At 31.8% G+C, this 20,568-nt stretch overlaps 2 protein-coding genes and 1 long non-coding RNA gene across 4 annotated transcripts; 1 reads left to right on the plus strand and 2 right to left on the minus strand.

Annotated features, from left to right (window-relative positions):
- Positions 1–883: 883 nt before the first annotated feature.
- On the minus strand, positions 884–2,876 carry LOC111715343 (uncharacterized). Its single transcript, XM_023490662.1, has 2 exons — positions 1,814–2,876; positions 884–973 (listed from the first exon to the last, which is right to left on the minus strand). Exons 1-2 carry the CDS (start codon positions 2,189–2,191, stop codon positions 884–886), a joined length of 468 nt encoding a protein of 155 aa, XP_023346430.1. The 5' UTR covers positions 2,192–2,876.
- A 5,136-nt stretch (positions 2,877–8,012) lies between these two features.
- Positions 8,013–10,506, minus strand: LOC111715340 (uncharacterized). 2 transcript variants are annotated; one of them, XM_023490659.1, is made up of 4 exons: positions 10,013–10,506; positions 9,846–9,891; positions 8,713–8,777; positions 8,013–8,515 (listed from the first exon to the last, which is right to left on the minus strand). In XM_023490659.1, the coding sequence occupies exons 1-4, from the start codon at positions 10,071–10,073 to the stop codon at positions 8,346–8,348; spliced, it is 342 nt and encodes a 113-aa protein (XP_023346427.1). In that variant the 5' UTR covers positions 10,074–10,506; the 3' UTR covers positions 8,013–8,345. The 2 variants fall into 2 exon arrangements, 1 of the variants encoding a protein (XP_023346427.1); XR_002768211.1 differs by lacking the exon at positions 9,846–9,891.
- A 7,729-nt stretch (positions 10,507–18,235) lies between these two features.
- LOC111715344 (uncharacterized) lies at positions 18,236–20,489 on the plus strand. The gene is made up of 3 exons (XR_002768213.1): positions 18,236–18,320; positions 19,272–19,325; positions 20,379–20,489. It is a non-coding gene; the product is annotated as an uncharacterized LOC111715344 (long non-coding RNA).
- Positions 20,490–20,568: the final 79 nt, after the last annotated feature.

The raw sequence follows: 20,568 nt of genomic DNA on the forward strand, positions 1-20,568 counted from the left end.
GTTAAAAGATACATCCTGCAATCTACGGTGTATTTGGGAACCTGTAAAACAACTTTATTTGATGCCAGTTTTGAACATTTGATATACATAATTTTTCTAATGGTGAAAGCACATTCCAGATGAGATTTTAAAAGCTTAAACCCGAGTAAAACCCAGTCTTTGCGTCTGCTTAGACCCAAGTAAAACTCAAGTCAAGACCTGGATTTTGGATGGCCTTGAGTTTAGTAAAAACCAACTACCTTGGGGTTTTCTCTCTTCAAGGCTCGGGTCTTCAGCAGCTGATGATCGTAAATTTAAAATCTCGGGAATTATTTGAAGTGTCAAATTTGATCAAAGGCATGAAATAAAAACACACTATGCAAATAATGTATCTACATAAAGTTCGAATTTTCGAAATTTACATATCCTTCTCACAGCTGGTCTGCTAGCAATCTGTCTGCTACAGAGAGAAAGCTTTCTAAGGAGTCTTTAATTGGTCGAATCAGAGCCAATACTGACTTGGGTTCTATCTGAGCCCAACTCTGGGGTTCACTCAGGTTTAAGCTTTTAGAATATCATCTCAGGTATGCATGACTTGGGCCTGTAACTTTTAAAATGGACGGAGATTTTGCATAATGGATTAGGGAACGAACAATAGTTTAAGACTGTGTTTTTTGGAATTTCAAAAAGTTCTATTGAAAGTATTATTTTTTTCATAAATTCCATAATGTAACATTTTTATCCTGCCGCAAAGTAATGTCAACAACTTTGCAACTATTTTGTTTAAAAGCAAACATTAAGTAAGTACAATTATTATTAGGTTTGTGTTAAGCCTTTTGAAAGTAAAAAAGGAAAACTCTTATGCTGAATTATTTTTACTTTAATGTCTCAATTTTTTTTGAGATTAATTTGAGATTTGTTCCTTCATTAGTTTAGAGCTGAGCAAGAGAATTGCCAGAAAGTTCATTAATATTCCAAGAATTCCGACACACATCTAAAAGATAAAAAAATAAAGTGGTCGATGTTTATATCAATACAACAAAGACGAGTTTTCTATATTTTGATTTCTAACAAACCTTATTTCAAATTACAAGTTTGAATCAATGAGAGGCTGTTAATTGACAAATTCTCTATGTTTCCATGTTTATGTGTATCAGTGTTGTTTGAAAGCTTGGTAAAAATACAAAAATTGATTTCGAAAGTCTCATTTTGTACCCGCAATCCGTCTCCCTTATTACACTGCCCTCTACAATTGTTACTACATTTACATTGTAAGGGTTTTTACTCTGTATCTTCAGAGTCGGTATTTTTTTTGTGTCGTTTTTTGCCAATATTTTCTTTTGGGGTCCAAATTTGCCAAAGTGTTAAAATAACAAATATTTTCATTTTGTTTTTTCTTATTATTTAATTTTCTTGCACACGTTTTCAATTTTTGACCCTGACAGAAGATATATGGAAAAAACGACCCAAAAACGATGCAAAACCGATCCCAAACCGATGCAAAGACGATCCCAAACTGATGCAAAAACGATCCCAAACCGATGCAAAGACGATCCCAAACCGATGCAAAAACGATTCCTTTCCGATGGAAAAACGATCCCAAACCAATGCAAAAACGATGCCAAACCAATGTAAAAACGATCCCAAACCGATGCAAAAACGAACACATTTTTTGGATCGCGTTATATTTGTTTAGGACAAAGGTATAACAAGAGTAAAGTACAGTATACTGTTTAATTTTAGTTATAGTCTGGGATTCTGTGATAGAAAGGAAACATAGGAGGTTGTTCTTTTTCAAGGGAGGGGGGTGGGGGGTCCAGAGAACATTACTTACTAGTGTTACCCCTTCTATCCAGTAGGAACAAGCCTCCACCATTATTTCATCAGTTTGGTTTAGATCACTACATCCCAGGGCCCAGCTCAGGTTACCGGTTTCGTTCATCTCGAAGGGCCCTAGAATACCCAGTCCCTGCTCCTGCAGGAGCCCTGGAATATCCTGCTCCTGCCGGAACCCTGGAATACCCAGCTCCTGCAGTGACCCTGGAATATCCTGCTCCTGCAAAAACCCTGGAATATCCTGCTCCTGTAGGAACCCTGGAATACCTTGTACCTTCTGGGAAACATCCTTATCTTTTTGTTCTAATGTGCTCATTTTCTTGTATAAAACAGAATTTTCTCTTTCTGTAAAAAAGTTACTTTTAATAACAGCCATTTTTTTTCTTTCACAACTGTGATAATTTATTGATCACAAACAGACAATCATACAGACAAAAAAAAACAAGTCAAAATAGCATGATGACATATATGTAAGAGGGAAGATGTATCATGTATGTATGTTATTCATAATCACAATCTGGGTATGTCTATGTCACCTTTACATTTACATATTTTTACATTACAATACCTTCACATTTTAGATTCAATTAAAGGCGAATGCGTGGGTAAAACGACCTTTATTCTTATTCTTATTCTATTTCAAGTGAGAACCAGAAAAGATTGCAATGATAACTGTTTTGTTTTAGTAATAGTTTAGGAATAGTTAAGGCACATTTGTAAGACTGTTTTCTGCAAAAATAGTGTGAAGAAATAACTTTTTCCCCGCTTCCTTACAAATTAAGATTAATAGAGCCACAATTAATAGTTGAATTAGAACATGGACGCCAAGTGCCCTAAAAGCCTAATGTTGTAAATTCTCGTAAAAAAACTAGATTCAACTAGGTGCAACTATAGATTTTTATCAGTAGAAATATGCTACATCTATAAATGTCTAGAGCCAATATCCCTTCTTGTGTGCAATATTTCTTATTGTGAATGTTATTGTTGGAGCGGGGGATATTCAATTTTTCAGTTAATTAACTTCAAAGAAATATAGAATCCTGCGGCGGATACAAATTGCAAAAATTTCAAACTTGATATTTTTTATAAAAATTCAGGTAAAAAAATAAAGTTGCAAAAATGATTTTAAAAAGTAAACATTCAAAATTTTAGCCAATTTTAAAGTTTAGTAAACCATGGTTTGGTTTGGCAAACCCCTTTTGTTAACGATTTAAAAACTAAAGGGTTTTGACTTTTGCTGTTCGTTAACACAAAGTGATTAAATAATAAAGTGGTCCAAACTCATAGTTGGATGAAGACATTTTATGTCCCAAGTATTTAAATATAATATACAGGGTGTCCCAAAAAACATGGGAATTCAGTGATGAATTTGATATCGTCTTTGTTATGTATTAGTATTGTAATACCTAATTTCAAAAGCCAAAATATTATAATGTCTGCTAGAGTTTATTTTATGAAAAGGGTAAAAGACTGTAAAGATGTGTCTATAATGTCTCCGCAAGATGAACAGTGAAGACGGACAAGTTTACTCTGTTTGTAGACTGCAATTTTCTTGTTTTACGAAGTACAACCGTATAAAGTCAAAACATAAACAAACAAAATTTGAACATAGGAGACAAAACTCTTACAGATTACAGCTTTCTCAGTAGGTATCACTATACTAAATCAAAGAATTTTTTAGAAAGACGATATCGAATTCATCACTGAATTCCCATGTTTATTGGGACACCCTGTATATATATATAATATTATTTTTTAATTCGTCTGTACACGGAGTGCACAGTACAACAGAAACTGGACCCCCTTAGTTTACAAACACATAATTAGAGTTTGTATTTAACTTAAATATAGATCAACGTAAATTAAGATTTCAGAAGTGAAGAGATTAAGCGACTATATAATATTTACATATAAACTACATACAAACATACACAAATTTTCGATTTTTAATCATGAAAATTTCGAAGTTCTAACTAAAGACAACTGTTGCATGGGTCTTTATAGTCTATTTTTTCTAGTCTTTACTTTCCAAATGAAATCTTTTCATGCAATTTTTTCCACTTTAGTATTTACTATTTATTCCCTTTGTCGTATTTATTGCTATGATCTTTTGTAGAATTTCACTTTAAAATATTTTACAACATTTTAGACGCAACAAAATGCGGTTTTTTCGTAATTATTAGAATATTTGATAATTGATTCTAATAAAGTGTGAAACATTGTTGAAAATAAAGTATTTTCTTTATTAAACTTTAATGCCTCTGGACAACCCTAAAATAATCTTTTGGTGCGTCCTATAGTAATCTGCAGTACCTGACCGAGGATATAGTGAGTTTTAGTGGAGATAAGGACTTTCATACTTAATCTTATTTATTGAACGTTCGAAATACCGCACACTTTTTGATATCAAACTTCAGCTAAGGTTTTTACATTAATAATAAAATAAAAAATATAAATTTAGTTAATAAACATATAGTAAATATTTGAAGAATCATAATAAAATAAAAAATATAAATTTAGTTAATAAACATATAGTAAATATTTGAAGAATCAGCTTCAAATTAAAAAATGTTATTATATTTCAGAATCTTCACTATTCACTATACATGATGCTTCATGCCTTGCGGCAAACCTCAGTTATACATTAATCCTTGACTCATATATTTACATTATTGATTGCTCTTTAATTTTATGTTTTTAGACTTTTGATGACATTTTCTTTGGCATTTAGTTATAAATTGAAAGTAAATTGATATTATTTGATCCAGTAAAAGATAAAGAAACCATATTTAATTATCTTTATCTTTTTCTTTACACATTGCAATAACAAGAAAACTGCGCATATAAGGGAAATTATATTAAAGTAATAAATAAGTGTATTTGATATTTACAAGCAAACAAATATTTCTGAAAAAGTCGATTACAAATTAAGATATTCTTCGTAGGGTAATGCAATTGAAGCAAAATACGTCAAGTATTTAAGATTTTTGTTTAAAGGTTATATTCCAATAAACTTTAAAATACCCTTTAGATGGATTCCAAATCTTTTCTAAGAACAAGAAAAGTTTTTTCGAACTTAAATATTTTTTTTTTTAACTTTTCAACCATCCTTTATTCAATGTTAAGCTGACTAAACATTATGGTACAAACACAAAGATATAAACATTAATTTGGTAATCCCTAAACTTTGGCCTTTGCAATCTGAAGATTATAATATTTTGATGTCTCAAACTTCAACGAATTGATTTATTAGAATTCAAAGTTGAATTATCACAGGTCTACATCAGGGTGTAAAGACACAGGGATTAGAAAATTAGAGTGTGTTATAATTATAAGGTTTCCAACGCAAGTGGATTTTACTTGCGCACAATTGAGAGCCCTTGAGTGCAAGTGAATTTAATGGCTTCGCAATTCCGTAATAATTGCGCGCAATGCACGCACCGGAATTGCACGCGTTTACGCCCAACTTTTTTGCGTTTGTGTTTCAATTGTTTGATGATTGGAAACCTTTGTTACAGATGAACCTTTTAAGAAATCCATCAATAGAGACAATCAACGAAATTATACTTTAATTGCATTTTTAGCTACGAAAAAGCAAGGCTTGCAGCACTCCTGTATGCCGAGTCCATTAGCGCCATTAGGGCCTTTCAAAAATGTACAGGGTGTCTCAAAAAAACTGTGCAGTAGGGGTATTAACCGAGGAAACAATTTTCGTTCAATTTTTACGATCAAGGTGTCATTCGAAAGCTCTATATTTCAGTTATTTCATTATTTTCCTTCTAGGCCTTATACTTTTTTTTTTGTTACAACCAATTATTTGAAAGTAAATCGAAAGTCGATTTCCCGGATTTTTCAATTTTTCGATTTCTCACGTCTCATTTTCATTCGTTCATAAAGTATGGAAAAATCTAAAGATTTTCGAATTAAATTTTTTAAAATCATAAGCTATTAGTCTTAGGTTTCATTTTTAACTAAAATTTTGGATCAGCAATTGTTACTTTTTGAGCCAGCGCAATCTAAAAATAAAATATGCATTAAAAAAATCGAAAAGAGAGCTACGGGTACCTCCGTACGAACCTTGCCCAGCCCAGACCACAAAACTAATTTAAAAAAATTTGTTTTTGGAAATCAGTTGTTACAATCCCAAGCTCGCTATTTCAATCAATTTTTTTTATCTAAGCCATCAGGGCACAAAAATAAAACATTTTTTGGGAATCTGAAAAAAAAAACTTTTTTAAAATCCTCACTTTAATTAAGAATATTTTTACTTTAGAAATGATGTTTACGCTTTCATTTGTTATTAGTCCATTTTTATGATAGGTTCAAGGTATTAAGTAGTTAGATAGGCCAAACATGTTGTAAGTTTTTTATGGGGCCTTCTAAGGCACTGTTCACGCATAAAAGAACATATTCTCAAATGTAAACGTATGTCTTAGAGAGCACAAGCCGTCCAAGGTATTGTTTCATAGGTTAAACATATCCATGTTTCAACAATGATATTGGTTTTTGAAAAAAATTACCACCGAGGTCATTATCCGCCAATTCGATTTCTAAGGGGTCATTTTAGGAGGTAAAATTATATTAATAGCACACAAACATCGTCATAGGTGTCTAAACAGGATTAAACGCCCATGGTAAAACATCTGAAAGTGAGATCTCTGATGTCTCATTCTTTGCGGGTCCCCCCCTGTATATAAAGTCGAATACACTGTTTTCCCGTCTTTTTTAATGAAGTTTAAAGTAACAACAAAATTGGAATTGGACTCAAAATTTGATCTACAAAAACCATTAACTTTGCGAAGAGTCCCTTTACAGAGACTGTAGGCGCAATTGCATGTAACTCTCATTCAACTCTTTATTTTCATTTGTGGTTTCTGTAAATAAGTAACCTGCGCATTTTCTGTTTTTATTGAAGCAATGTATAATTTATCATAATGAAACACTTTTCCGAGTCAGAAAAACGACGGTTTTTTCCACATTTTTGATCCGATTAAGGTTTCAAGGCTATGACTATGGCCATCTTTGCATGGAATTGGAGGGTCACTTGAAATTACGCTTACAGTCCCTTAAAAGCTGCAGGTTGAGACTGAGAAATGTAACTAAACATCCCCGGGTTGAAAGACTGGTCTCAAAGAGAGAGAGAGAGAGAGAGTGGAATTGATAATCCGACGGTTGTTAAATCTCATATATGTCTGATATGTCTGGTCTCTTCGGACTAACCAGTGAAGGGCGCGCACATTCAAGAGAATATTCCCATTCTCAGTTTTCCCTAAATTCTCACTTCGGTTTTGAAACTTTTGCAATCTTTGTGAATTGGTGAATGGCTTTTAAAATATACATATTTTGTCATATTTCGCAAAATTTTCGTGTAAAGAAAGATAAATACTAAATATAGAGGTGGATTGTGGATAATGTCAGATCGAGACCTCCAGGACTAAAAAAGTATGTTTTAAAAGAAAAAACTGTTTTAAAAATAGTTATTTTTTTAAATATTACAATGGTTTCCCCTAGGTTTAGAATGTAACAAATTGTTAACAGAAGGAAAGGAGTTCCTAGTATAAGGCCAGTTCAGTAAAAAAATTAAACCTCTAGCTTTAATTGTGTTACAGGGTGCTATGAGAGGTTTGACAAATAAATATAAAAGTATGTCGGATAAATGTTAAAATTATTTATTATTATTTTTGACAAACAAATGTGACTCATATTATATACTTTATTATTTAAAGATTATTAATTAAATATTAGTGATAAAATGTACATATTTTATATCTAATTAATTTTTTTATTAGTCAATTTCAAGCTAAAAATATCCACATCTTGAACTTATCAAAACATACTTAAATCAAAATTACTTTATTTCATTGTTAGTTAATTTTAATCTAAAGTGTTAAGACAATGTTGATAAAAATCTTATTACATATTTATCAATATTTACATCAAACTTTATATTTGGCTTCTCAAATTAAAAAAAAAGTTGCCTCTAAAAAGTGTTCACATATGTTATTTTTAAAATTCACTAAGGAATTCAGTTTTTGCCACAAACTCAAATCTTCTGATCCCAATATCTTTGCAACCTGATGGTGCAAACCTTTGATATTTCAAACTTAGCTTATTTTATCTTTAAGTATTAATAGTTTGAAATATCTAAGGTCTACGACATTGAAGATATAGAGATTAGAAAATCAGAGTTTGTGGCAAAAACTCAACTCCTTTATACAAAATGGTCCGCAAAAATTTGTGTTTATTGGAATAGGAGAAAAAAAGCGACTTAAAATAAATCTACATCAAAAGTGTCAAATTATTAGTAGAACAGGGACTTTCATCACCCTAAAAGTCTAGTCTAAAAAACATATTGCTATATTAACAAATATCAGGTTTATCACAGTTTGTTTGGTAAAGGCGACACATATAAGAATAAAAACATTTTAATATATTAATATAAGAAATTACAATATCCATAAAAGTATTATCTTAAAAATTGTTGCTAAATTTGACGGAGCAGCGTGCTGTAAGGATGCATCATTTTGTTATTAATCAGCATCCTGTGACGAAGTAACAAGTTGTAAAGTAGCAGCATTTGCATGCTGTGAAGGAAAAGCTTGGTGTAATAAAGCATCATGCTGTGGCCTGTGGGGAATCGTTATTTTGTAAGTGATCCACATTTTGGCCAAGATCAGGGTCAGGGGTGGAATGACAAAATCTGAAATATAAAAATTTTCTTAAAATAACAGTTGAACAATTGAACAGTTAACAAATAACTAATTCAAGATTGTATCATTGAATAGAATAACTGGAATAAACGAGCATTTTTTTCTGTTAAGCCTTTTAATGCATAAAAAATTCGAATTTGTAGTGAACTTATTAAACATAATTTTAAAATTTTTTTCCTGAAAATACCTTTGATGCATGGAGAGGAAAAGTTGTGACGTCGATTTAAACTCGCAAGAATCGCAATATATAATCTAAAAAACATATATCAGTATCTATACATGTACTTTGCTTGTCTAGGTGCCTGTTTGTATCCAATAAACGTCAAAACGACGGAAACAATTGGGCCTAACATTTTTTGAGGCAACTCACATCATCCCATAGTTTCATGGATGCTTAGAACTGCAAAAATGTGTCTCCAAAAATTCAGATTTTCGTAAAACTTTGAAATCCACGAAACAAATATGCTGAAATCCGGAAACTTTTTTTTGTTTTTGTTATTATAAAGTAGTAAGAAGAGAAAATGATTAAAGAAAAAACTACAATTAAAAGTGGAAATAGAAGATGGGCGCGAAGCTCCCTGAGAGCCTAGTAGTTTTTCATATTTGAACAGACCTCAGCCCAAACCTTGCAAGAGAATTGGAATTTATTCCAACTCCAAACTCAATAAAATGTAAAATGTTCTATATCCAGTTTAGGCAGAGGCTATAGGTTGAAACAGTTTAAGAACCACACTGCGGCTAGGACAGAAAAAAAGTTTTGCAGTATTTTTTGTGAAATTTTTGCATTTTTTCGCGAAATTTTCGCATTTTCTAATTCGCGAAAATTCCGCATTTTTTGCGAAGCAGATTGAAGCGAAATTTCGCAAAAACCCCGAAAAATTTCGCATTTTCGAAATGCGAAAATAAAGCGAAATGGTCGTGAAAAATTTTTTCTTAGGATTTTTCCTTTTCGCTGGAAACCCTACATTTCAGCCTCTGGGATCATGCCCATTGGTTCGGCATTGATAGTTTGGAGCTTGTGTCCCTGTTGACATTAAATGACTAAAGCCTATGGGATCGTGCCCTTGTTTGGCATTGATAGTTTACGAGTTGTACCTGGACTGATATGGTTCTGATAGGAGTGTTACGAGTACGGCATTTACTACAATATTTCATGTTAACGTGCCATTTGTTTTAGTTTGACGTGTGACATGTTAAGAAAAGATAATCTGATAAAAACAATTATTTAAAAATGTTTCTTTGAACAAAGTTTGCAAAACTTATATCAAAACTGATATCAAAGGAGTTGAGTTTGGGCCTCAAACTCTAATTTTCTAATACCTATTTCTTTGCAGCCCAATGTCGGAGACCGTAGATATTTTGTATTCTGTTAAATAAAAAATCTAAGTTTAAAATATCAGGTTTTAAAGATATAAAAATGAGAACATTTTGAGTTTGTGGCAAAGACTAAATTCCTTTTTTCAAATTTCCAATTTTAAAATATTCACCTGTTTTGACATTTTCCCCTTGGTTTTGAAAACCTTCCCGGATTTTCGATCTACAAAACATCTTGAACTGGAACCACAGGACTTAGTCATTTTACTAGGGTTCTCACTTCTCAGGGTTTAGTTCTGGGTTTAGCTCACCTCAAGTTTACCTTAGGGTTTAGCTTAAGGTTTAGCTCAGGGTCTAACTCAGAGTTCAGAGTCCATCTAAGGGTTTAGCTCAGAATATTATGTTTAAGAATAAAAACTTATTTTTATAGTTTTTTGGTGGTAACGATTACTTTCTTCTTTATTCATCGACTTTTCAAAATGAAATTACGTTCACTTATTTGAGTCACTGGGTTTCTAGATATAAAGAAAGTGGTTGTGGATTTCATCACTGCGCTGGGTTGAATGGTCTACAGCTGGTTGTGCAGATGGTTTGAGGTTTGGTTTGGATAAAATGCACAGGTAATGTATATACTGTAAATCCTGTATACGGAGATTTTAACTAACTCCGCTTTAATATATCTAGCTTTGTAGCAAAAATCGTGGAAACATGATGTTCTGTAAACCATGCAGTATATTATCATGGATTCAAATCAGAATTCCGTTGCGCGCAATTGCCCGGAATTGCACGCAATGGTTGCCTCTGCTTACGCCATTTCATTGCGCGCAATTGCACTATAATTGCGAACAAGTAAACAATTAAATATTCGGGGAATTGCGCGGAATTGCGTGCAACGGAATTGCTTTTCCATCTAAAAATCTATAATTTTAACTGTGACTTACACATTTTTACAGAATCAGAAGATGGAAATATCTCTGTAGATTTTAAAATAACCAAGACCTGTGTTTAACGATTGATTTAACAGTTTTCAAATTCTAAAGTTTCTTGTGGTTAAGCTACTAATTAACAATTTAATAGAATACATTTTTAATTTTTTCACATTAGATGAACATTACAATGGAAACATTTTTGGTTAAATTGTAAGGTTTATGTTTAGTCAAAATTAGATATTTTGCTACAGTAAGAACCAGAAAACTATGGTACAGAAAAACAACATCAATGTGTATTTGATGTTGTTACAAAGCAAAAAATTAATAAGTAACTTATTAAATAACTTTTACAGTTAAATGGGTTTGCATGAGTCTAAAATGTCGTCTTTCTATGTCAGAGTTTTCTGGTTATCATGCTGCAAATGAATATTATAAAACAAAAGATTAAGTTTAAATTCAATTTTCTTAGTAATTGTGACATACATGTTAATGAAGCTCAGTTTATTGTATGCCACATACCAAAGTTTATATTGATTTTCTTGTTACACTTATTGAGTGCCATAAGGTTTGATTTGAATATTATCAAAAAATTGAAACACAAATGCAAGAAAGTTTGACGGAATTGCGCGCCATTATTGTTGCGTTTATTGCGCGCAATTATGACGGAATTGCATGCAATTAAATTTACTTGCGCGCAAGGACTCTCAATTGCCCGCAAGTAAAATCAACTTGCGTTGGAAACCCTATAATATTATATCTAATTTAATGTTGTGTCTCTGTGTGACATTTAGAGCCCATGGGATTCAGTCCGGTTGAGCACTGTTTTAGTAGCTGGATTTTGATAGCTACGCTTGTGTCCCTGTGTGGAATTTAGAGCCTGGGATTCAGTTCTGGTTCAGTTTGATAACGGACGGGTTGTACCTGGATAGATACATTCGAGTACTTGTTATGGAGAAGGTGTCTACAACAGTTTTAGCATTTTTTATCAATAACTGTTCTGTTTCATTTCATATTTTGCAATTGGAGACAAAATCTGTGATAAATTATAGTTTATACAGGGATTAGAGTTTTTCAGCATAAATAATCATTTAAATTACTGTACATATAGTTTTTAATTTTAGGAAGGGTCGTTTAACTAACATTTTGTGGTTGGATGCCTCCGTTTGGCGTAAAACTATGTCGATTGCTCGAAAATACCTGATGTTTACTTTGAATGAATACTTATTTAGATTAATATAATGTTTATTTTACTAACTATTTCTTAAAGAGGCCCCAATACGATGCCATACAAAAAATGGTTTATTTCTTCCTAAGGTCCATCAATGCTATTCGCAATCGCATCTCCAGGGCCGAGATTGCGGCCAAATGCCATTTGAGGTTTTGATCCACTTTCATAGAGTTCTACTTCTAGGACACACCCGAACTAACAGGACGAGATGCATTCGGTTTCTACTATTTAAATTCAATCACGTGTTGCTATATAATTAAACAGTTCTATAGGACAAGGACAGAACCCTTACATCCATGTGGGGGTTTAGATATTATAAAGCCTCAGAGGAGAAATCTAAGGGGGTTTAGATATGTCTTAAAGAATTTTGGTGAGCTGAAGAATTAATGGAGATATTTTCAAATAATCAAAAATGTCAAAAGGAAGCATTAACAAGGGCAAAATCTAACTTTAACGATTAAAAGAGCTGAAAACCCTTAATCTCTGTTTTTTTTTGGATCACCCAGCATTTTGCTTCAAGATACTGTAAGCTGAATTCCATTTACAGAGAGGTACTTTCCTAAAGGCATTTTCCTAAGTGGTAACTTCCAAAATGTGCAATTTCCCAAGCGGAAACTTCCCAAATGTACATTTTCCCAAAGGACAATTTCCCAAGTGGCAACTTCCCCATGAAGGAAAAACGGCATTTTTCCCATGAAGGAAGTATCAAATGAATATTTAAGTTTTATTTCTTTGAAAGAATTTCTCAATTTTTTAAAAGAAAATATACGCAACTTAAAATAATTTCTTTCAGTTTCTCTCTGCAGTTAGTTAAGGTAAGAACATGTTGGCGGCCTAGACCCATTCTTCAAAGGGTAAAAAGGAATTAAACGATCCTTATAATTATTTACGGTTAGGTTAAGCCACTTGGGAAATTGTCATTTGGGAAAGTGTAATTTGGAAAAATGTATATTTGGGAAGTTGCCGCTTGGGAAATTGCACATTTGGGAAGTTGCCACTTGGGAAAATACCCTTGGGAAGTTAACGCTTGGGAAAAGACCTTTGGGAAAGTACCTATCTTAGAGATTACCGTTGTGAATCAGTGATGTTCCTCTTTACTTGAAAGGTCACTTGAAATTACGCTTTTACGCTTACAGTCCCTTTAAGGACACATATAAAGACAAATAGTACAAAAGTTATGTACGTTCTCAATAATCTATTTATGTAACTCATCGTTTTTATTTATGAAACATATATCTGTAACATAAACATGTCAATGCAGAGTGAGTCCAAAATAGTGTCTTGTTGTTCAAAATTACTATTTTTTTCTTGGCCATTTTTTTACATGATTGAAATGTGGTTTTAGATTTTTGGCGGGGCGAGGCAAAAAAGTATGGAAAAGAAGAAAACATGTGTAAATATCTAATTTCTACCTAATCCTAAAATTTCATCAAAATCGAATCCATTGAAATGAAGAAAAGTTGTCAAGCCGATCTTGATGAAAATTTTGGATTCAAACAAAAAATCTGAGGGGTCAGCCATGTACTTGAGTTACAAAAAGATAAAAATACTTTTCTAAATTTGCATTTCATTTCATGGAAAAAAGTTCCAAGTCTTATTGATGAAAGCATCTTTGTTCTTCATTGTATAGAGATAATAATCTCTCTGAGATAAAGTTATGTTAATGTAAAAACTCAATTTTCATGTTTATTTGGACACCATGTAGAATAAAAAATGAAGATTGTACGTCCTCTATAATTGTACATATATAATAAATGTCCATGATTGATATTTGTCTATAATTTTATTATTTACTTATTATTTTTCTGTTTTTCTCCTTTTTTCCTTTTCTTAACCCTTTCTCAAAGGGACTGTCGACGTAATTTGAAGTGATCCCACATTTAAAGATTTAAATTTTTGATAGTTCAGAACCCGAATTTAATGAACTGCCTGTAGTGCCTGTTTGATAAAATTTGAATCACCAATTCAAATCCTCCGTTCTTAATCCTTTCACTTTGAATCGGTGGTTTAAATTTGAACCGGCAATAGGGAGTTCAGATACATGACGTAACTCAAGGTTATAATGCAAGGAAAGTATTTCAGAGGTGTGCGCATCTTTTGTACCGCAGTGTACTGTCTCTGGGCGGTAATGTAAACACAAGACGGATGTTACAGCCTGATATGTGATCCATCTTTTACATACAAAGTCAATGAAGTATCCTGGTTCACAAAAAATATTATGTGAATTATCTAAATTATTAAAATTAAATGCTTTTATCCTCCACGGATACTAAACAAATACGCATGCATCTATGCACTGGTTTCAATATGAAAATATTTTTTTCAAATCTGGATTTCCAAACATATAAAAATATTTTAAAAGAAAATCGGAAATCTGAGAATTCAAACAATTCATTTTCTATGTATTTCTAAATAAGGGTGTCTCTAAAAAAGTGTGTTTAGTCTACACCAACACTTATGGTAGTTGTGGTATACTAAATAATGTTTCCATAGTGTCCGAATCTAAATAATTTGAGCCGCGGCTTAAATTTGAGACTCGGCTAAAATATGGTTAGTTCCTCTTAAAATTATATTCAATGTTTTAAGATTTAAGTTGGCGCTCAATCAAAACCGCTTTTTGGTGGATTTAAGACGCGGCTCAATTTCATTAAATTCTGACTCTGTAGGTACAATGTCCATCCATACAGGGGATAGTAGGGTCGTCGTTCAAACAATTTTCTCTCAAAAACCGTTTTAACCTTTAAAATTAGGCATCAAATTTTAAAACTTGGCTTTTAGGACGCTTCGCGTCCATCTTCTATTTCAATTGTTAAAATGTTCTCTTTGAATACGTACAAAAATTTCGCAGATTTTCTAAAAAAAAATTTTGTGAATTTTCCAAATTTTCAAAAATCAATTTTGTTAGACGCAAATTTTTGAACATTGGATCATCCATAAAGCTTCCATGGGGTCAAACGTCGTCCAACAAAAAATTTGAGCCCAATCGGTTCAGCCGTTCTGACATTTATTGGACAAAGAAACAAAGAAGCAGACAAGCAACGTATATCTTTAGATTTGGTCGTTTTCCAATGTTGCACGCACCCCCGACCCTTCAGTAAAAGTGAATTCATCCTAAAGTCAACTTGAGTTTGAGTGTCTGCTTCATTTACCCAATGTCCGGGCGATACAGTACAAACTGGGACCGGAAAGGTTGACCCGGCTCGGAAATTCAAATGTACTGCGGCTGCCAGTGAGCGACTACTTAACTTTGCATCTATATATATATATATATAAAGTTGTAATCTCTGTTTGGGTGTCTGTTTGTTTGTTTGTTTGTCCGACCATAATTCAGGAACCATGGATCAATTTGCCTTACATTTTGATTGGGGAACTCGAGAGACCGTCGGGAATGTTCTTAGCGTGGTTTTAATATTCCAAGTTAATTGGATCGACTTAAATATCAAAAGATTAGTTTCCAAATAAAATCGTTCAAGGCGGTTAAACGTTGGGAGTAATATGAGTAACCTGGGCCGGCTGATTCCCAAGCTAGTTATCTATATATATCAAGTTGTAATTTCTGTCTATCTGTGTGTCTGTTTTTCCGATCATAACTCAGAAACCACTGGACTGATTTGCCTCCAATTTTGCTTTGGGAACTCGGGAGACCTACGGTAATGTTCTATGCTTGGTTTTAAGATTTTTAGTTTAGTTGTTCTCTTTAGTTTTCCGGTGAATTCGTTCAAGTGGGGGTAATGGCTGGAAACACTTTTAGTTACCTGGGCAGCGCTGGGTTCCCAAGCTAGTTTTACTATAAATTGGTTTCAGTATAAATACAACCAAAATATCATATAGACTGAAATATGAAGAGAAATGAAATTATATATATATTTTTTAAAATCTTTTGAAAAGAGACGAATCCACATTTTTGAGGTGAGGGTTAGTGCAAGACTTTTCATTGAAAACTCCCTTTTTTTGGGCATTGTACCTTCTTACGAACACTTTTTAGTACAATAAAACTAAACAATTTTAAATCAAATTAGTCACTTTTTCACCAAATAAATAAAACCGCTAACGTGAACAAAATTATAAAATCTGAGGAATTATAAAATTTTAAAAAAATATTTGATTTTGAACTTTAAATTGAATTGTTTGAGAGAAAAGTTAATTAAAAGTTAGAATTACAAACTTTAAAATTGAGAACTTAAAAATTAAGTTTGTAGGTAAAAAAAATCCAAGGCGGGAGGTGAGGGGGGGGAAGGTTTAAAATGGAGGTTAACTTTTAATAACAAATCAAGTCTAAACTAAAGAATTTTCATATTATTACCCATTTTAAAACAAACAATGATAGTTTGCCAATTTAAAACATATCTGCGATCGTGTATAATAATTAGCAACATTTAAAATGTGTATGTCACAAAAAAAATTTACTGACACGATCGAATTGTCAAAATTATTTTTATGGCATTTCACGAAATGCAAATGCTTCGCGTAAAACTAACAAACACAAGCAAGTGCATTCTGTCTAATTGTGCCTAGGGTTTCCAGCGAACGAAAACTTTCGTGAAAAAATGTGAAAATTTTCGTTGAATTTCACAAACTTTTTCGCGAAAATGAATAAAGCGAAAACGATGCGAGATTTCGCGAAAATATTTTTTGCAAAATTCCACGAAAAAAAGTTCCGCAAAGACGATAGCTCCAACAATTAACTGTGCAATAAAACTTGTGGAATGCGCTGATTTATTAATTTTTTCGCGAAACATAGAAAAGTGAAATTATCAAATTGATTTATACCTTTTCCGCTGGAAACCCTGATTCAATCTGAATCGGAATATTTTCAGTCATATTTTGATCTTTCATTTAAAATCCGCAAACAAAGTGGAAGAGACCTAATTAATTAATTAGTTAATTAATTTATTTCAATTTTTATTTATTTTAGAAAGTATAATAATACTAATAAATAGTAGTAAAATAAAAAAAGGACAATTCGCGAACCCCGTCAGGACATTTGGAGTCGGGACGGGTCGCGAACATTTGTTTGTCGGGATATGTTCAGCTGCCTCAGATAATCCGCTCGTGTGAGAAACCTCAGTCCTTTCATAATAATTCCAAATATAACAAATTCGCGAATATTTCTTTCGTTATTGTTTTTCAATTTATAAAGATAGAATGCTTATTATTGTACACTAGCTAAAGAACTTAAGAAACACCGAAGCAATTATTTTAAATAAAAAAATTTAACTTGCAATCCCCGGGGCCCAGGGTATAGCCATGGGTTCCCTAAAATTTAGCCAATTTGGTCCAGTCGTAAATGGCCAGATATTGCTAACATATATACATTCAACTTATATATTTATATGAGCGAAGAGCTTTAATATAACGAAGATACAGTGATATCCAGAAAACTCTGAAATTGGAAGACGACTTTTAAACTCAAGTAAAGACTTCAACTATTTCAATAAACATTAGACATAGCAATTACAGTGTAAAAATTAGACATAACAATTACAGTGTAAAAAATAGACCCATGTCACTTAAATATTGCGTTGCTAAGTTACTAGCAAAAATATTTGCTTTGTAACAACATCAAAACGCATAAGTATTGCTAAAATGTCGTCTTTATATTCCATCGTTTTCTGGTTATTACTGTATATACAAAGATATTTACTATTTAGCTTTCATTGATTATTGATATAACACAAAACTTGAGAAAGTATAGAGTCGAGACAGGCACAGAAATTATAAGTGTTAAATATTATTAAGTTTTTCATCAATACTTTCAAGCTTTTATTAATAAAGATTCAATAATCAATATTGATTATTTTTTATTTTGGTATAATACAATACAATGTACGCGTCAATTATTAATCTGAAATCATGTGTTCTATAACACAACTTTTTATATGTGTAAAAAATTTAGAAATTCTCCCAATATTTTGAACACGTTTACTTTTACATTTTTATGATATAAACTGCAATATCTGGAGAAGTTACAAAGTCACAAAGTCAATACGATTGAAATTTTTGATGTTGGGATCCATGGAATGTTGAAATGTTGAAAGACTTTCAAAACAAAACCAATCCTTTAAAGGAATACAATAAATATTATTGTTTAATTTAAAAATATCTATTTACAGTTGAATTGGCCTAGATTTATTTTTTCTGTTTCTCACTGTCTTTGTGTACTATACTATTTCTGCACCCCTCTACCCACCCCTCCCTTCCTTCTATTCCCCCCTTCCTTCTGTCAGCTGTAAGGCTAGGTATAGTATATACGTCAGTATCAGCTGAGACTTAGTATACAATCTACACTTTAAATACATACTACGCTTTAAACATTAGACACAGGTTAGACAGATTATTAGACACGTATTTAGACATCGTAGAAAATTAATTATAATATTCTTAAAAAATCATTTCTATATTTTTTTGACAATAGCAATATTAAATACGGATTTATAAAGATTTTTAATGATGTTTACTTTCTCTTGATTCTACTACGCAGTATATCTATACTAATTTGTCTCCATGTTACATTTTAGTTTTTGCTGTACGGTGTTTCATTAGAATCATTAATCTAATAAAAGAAGGGAAAAGAAAAAGCCTATCAAAATACAAAAATAATAAAATAAACCCTTTCATTTCACAGGACATGATAGAAATAAAAATTTCCAAATAATTCATTTCAGAAAGCACTCTTTTTCACTTTAATTTGAAGAAAAATAATCCTTTACACAAAATGTTGGAAACAAAAATGAGATTTTAGGTCAATTTTCCTTCTTTCTTTCTTTTTTTCCTTCTTTTCATTTTTATTTTTTTTCTTCTTTTTTTTGTCTCAGAAAGTGTGCTTCCCCTGTGCCCCCCCCCCTAGCTGCGGGCCTGATGTGTAGTCCCACACAAAATTTGGGCGCGTTCGGTTCAGCCAAGTTTACAACTTTTCAAAACATCAAACTGTATAAATATCTAATTATTTTGCTTTTAATTAATTTTTAACAAAATCCTCTATACTGGCCTAATATCTTATGGTAAAAATAGATTTTTGAGAAAAATGGAGAAATAATGAAAAATATATCAATATTTTCCTTTATTTACATCTTCATTATTTGTATATTATTCAGAAAATTTGATTATTTTTCCAATAAATTGTCAAGATATAATATATTGTACTTTTTTGTCAATTTCTTCTCGACGATTCTTTAAATGTTTTTAATTTTATTTTCTTGACTTTATTATAGTTATACATATAACTTATTTGATTTAAAGCACATTAATTGAAATAACTTTGTATTTTATTTACAGTTATGATGCTAAGAAAAGTGGACTTTAAAGAAGTGGTAGCCCCCGAAATTGCAGGTATAGCAAATAGCAAAATTTTTTTTGGAAGGGTTTGCTTATATTTAATAATTATACGATTGAACTTGCCTGAACCCAGCTTTGCCTGGAAGTTTTATCTACGAAAGTCGACCTTCTCAATATTAAACTTTTAAACTAAACTTAAAACGTTCCCGTGATTCTACCAAGTTCCCCATTTAAAATTAGAGGCAAATCGGTCAAGGGGCTCATTAGTAATGATTGGACATACACACAAACCAACATAGATTATATATACATTATATACATAGTTACTTATGATATAAATATTCTGATGTAGACAGAATGTTACTTCGTTTTTGTCAGCTTGACGTGATTTACACCTCTAAATTACTATTTTTAGGGAATAGTAGTTTTGCTTTCAAAAATAAAGTTTGCCATTTAACTTGGTTTTCCTAAATACATATATACATATATAAATACATAAATGTTTTTGATAAAACCCGAAAATGTTAGGCAAAACTCAAGCTCATAATGACAAACTTATTTTTCCTTAGTGTAATATATCATGTCGACTAAAAAGATTTTTTTTCAAATTTTTTTTCTATTTTCTATATCTTTGCAACCCAAAATCACAGACCTTAGATACTTTAAACTTTAAATTCTTTTGGATCAAATAATCTTTTTACCATTTGGTTACAAAGATATAGCGATTCTAAGATTTGAGAAAAAGACTCAATTTCTTTGCCATGTTTAAATCAAATATAAATATTTTTTTACCAAAACGAGAAGTTTATCCAATGTTCGAAATTTTATATTAAAAGGACTGTTGACGCAATTTCAAGCAACACGCTTCATTTAAAGAGGTACCTACTCGATTCACAACAGTACCATGTCAACCATTTCTATCAGGAAAAGATATTAATTCTGTCAATCTCCATCCTTTTCTCTGCTGCATAAATCCGAAAGTGACTTGTAAAAAGAACCCTTCAATCGAAAATTTTCAATTTCAATTGAGAGAAAAAAGAAATCAACATTTAAAAAATTAAAAAAATAAAATTTAAAATACAAAATTGCGAACTATATTTTTTTCAGGGGAAGAATTAGTTAATAAGGATTTAAGTCCTGTGAGAGAGATGAAACCCTCTCCTAGAGAACCAATGGTCAGCCCAACCTTCAGGTATTAACTATATGGTGTATATATTTTCTTGTAAAATCATTCCCCTAGAGCTGTACTTTCTGGAGTTTAAGTATCAAAGAAGGGGAAAAACCTCGTCAATTAATG

The sequence above is a fragment of the Eurytemora carolleeae genome, unplaced genomic scaffold, assembly GCF_000591075.1.
Source record: "Eurytemora carolleeae unplaced genomic scaffold, Eaff_2.0 scaffold1758, whole genome shotgun sequence".
Taxonomy (NCBI): domain Eukaryota; kingdom Metazoa; phylum Arthropoda; class Copepoda; order Calanoida; family Temoridae; genus Eurytemora; species Eurytemora carolleeae.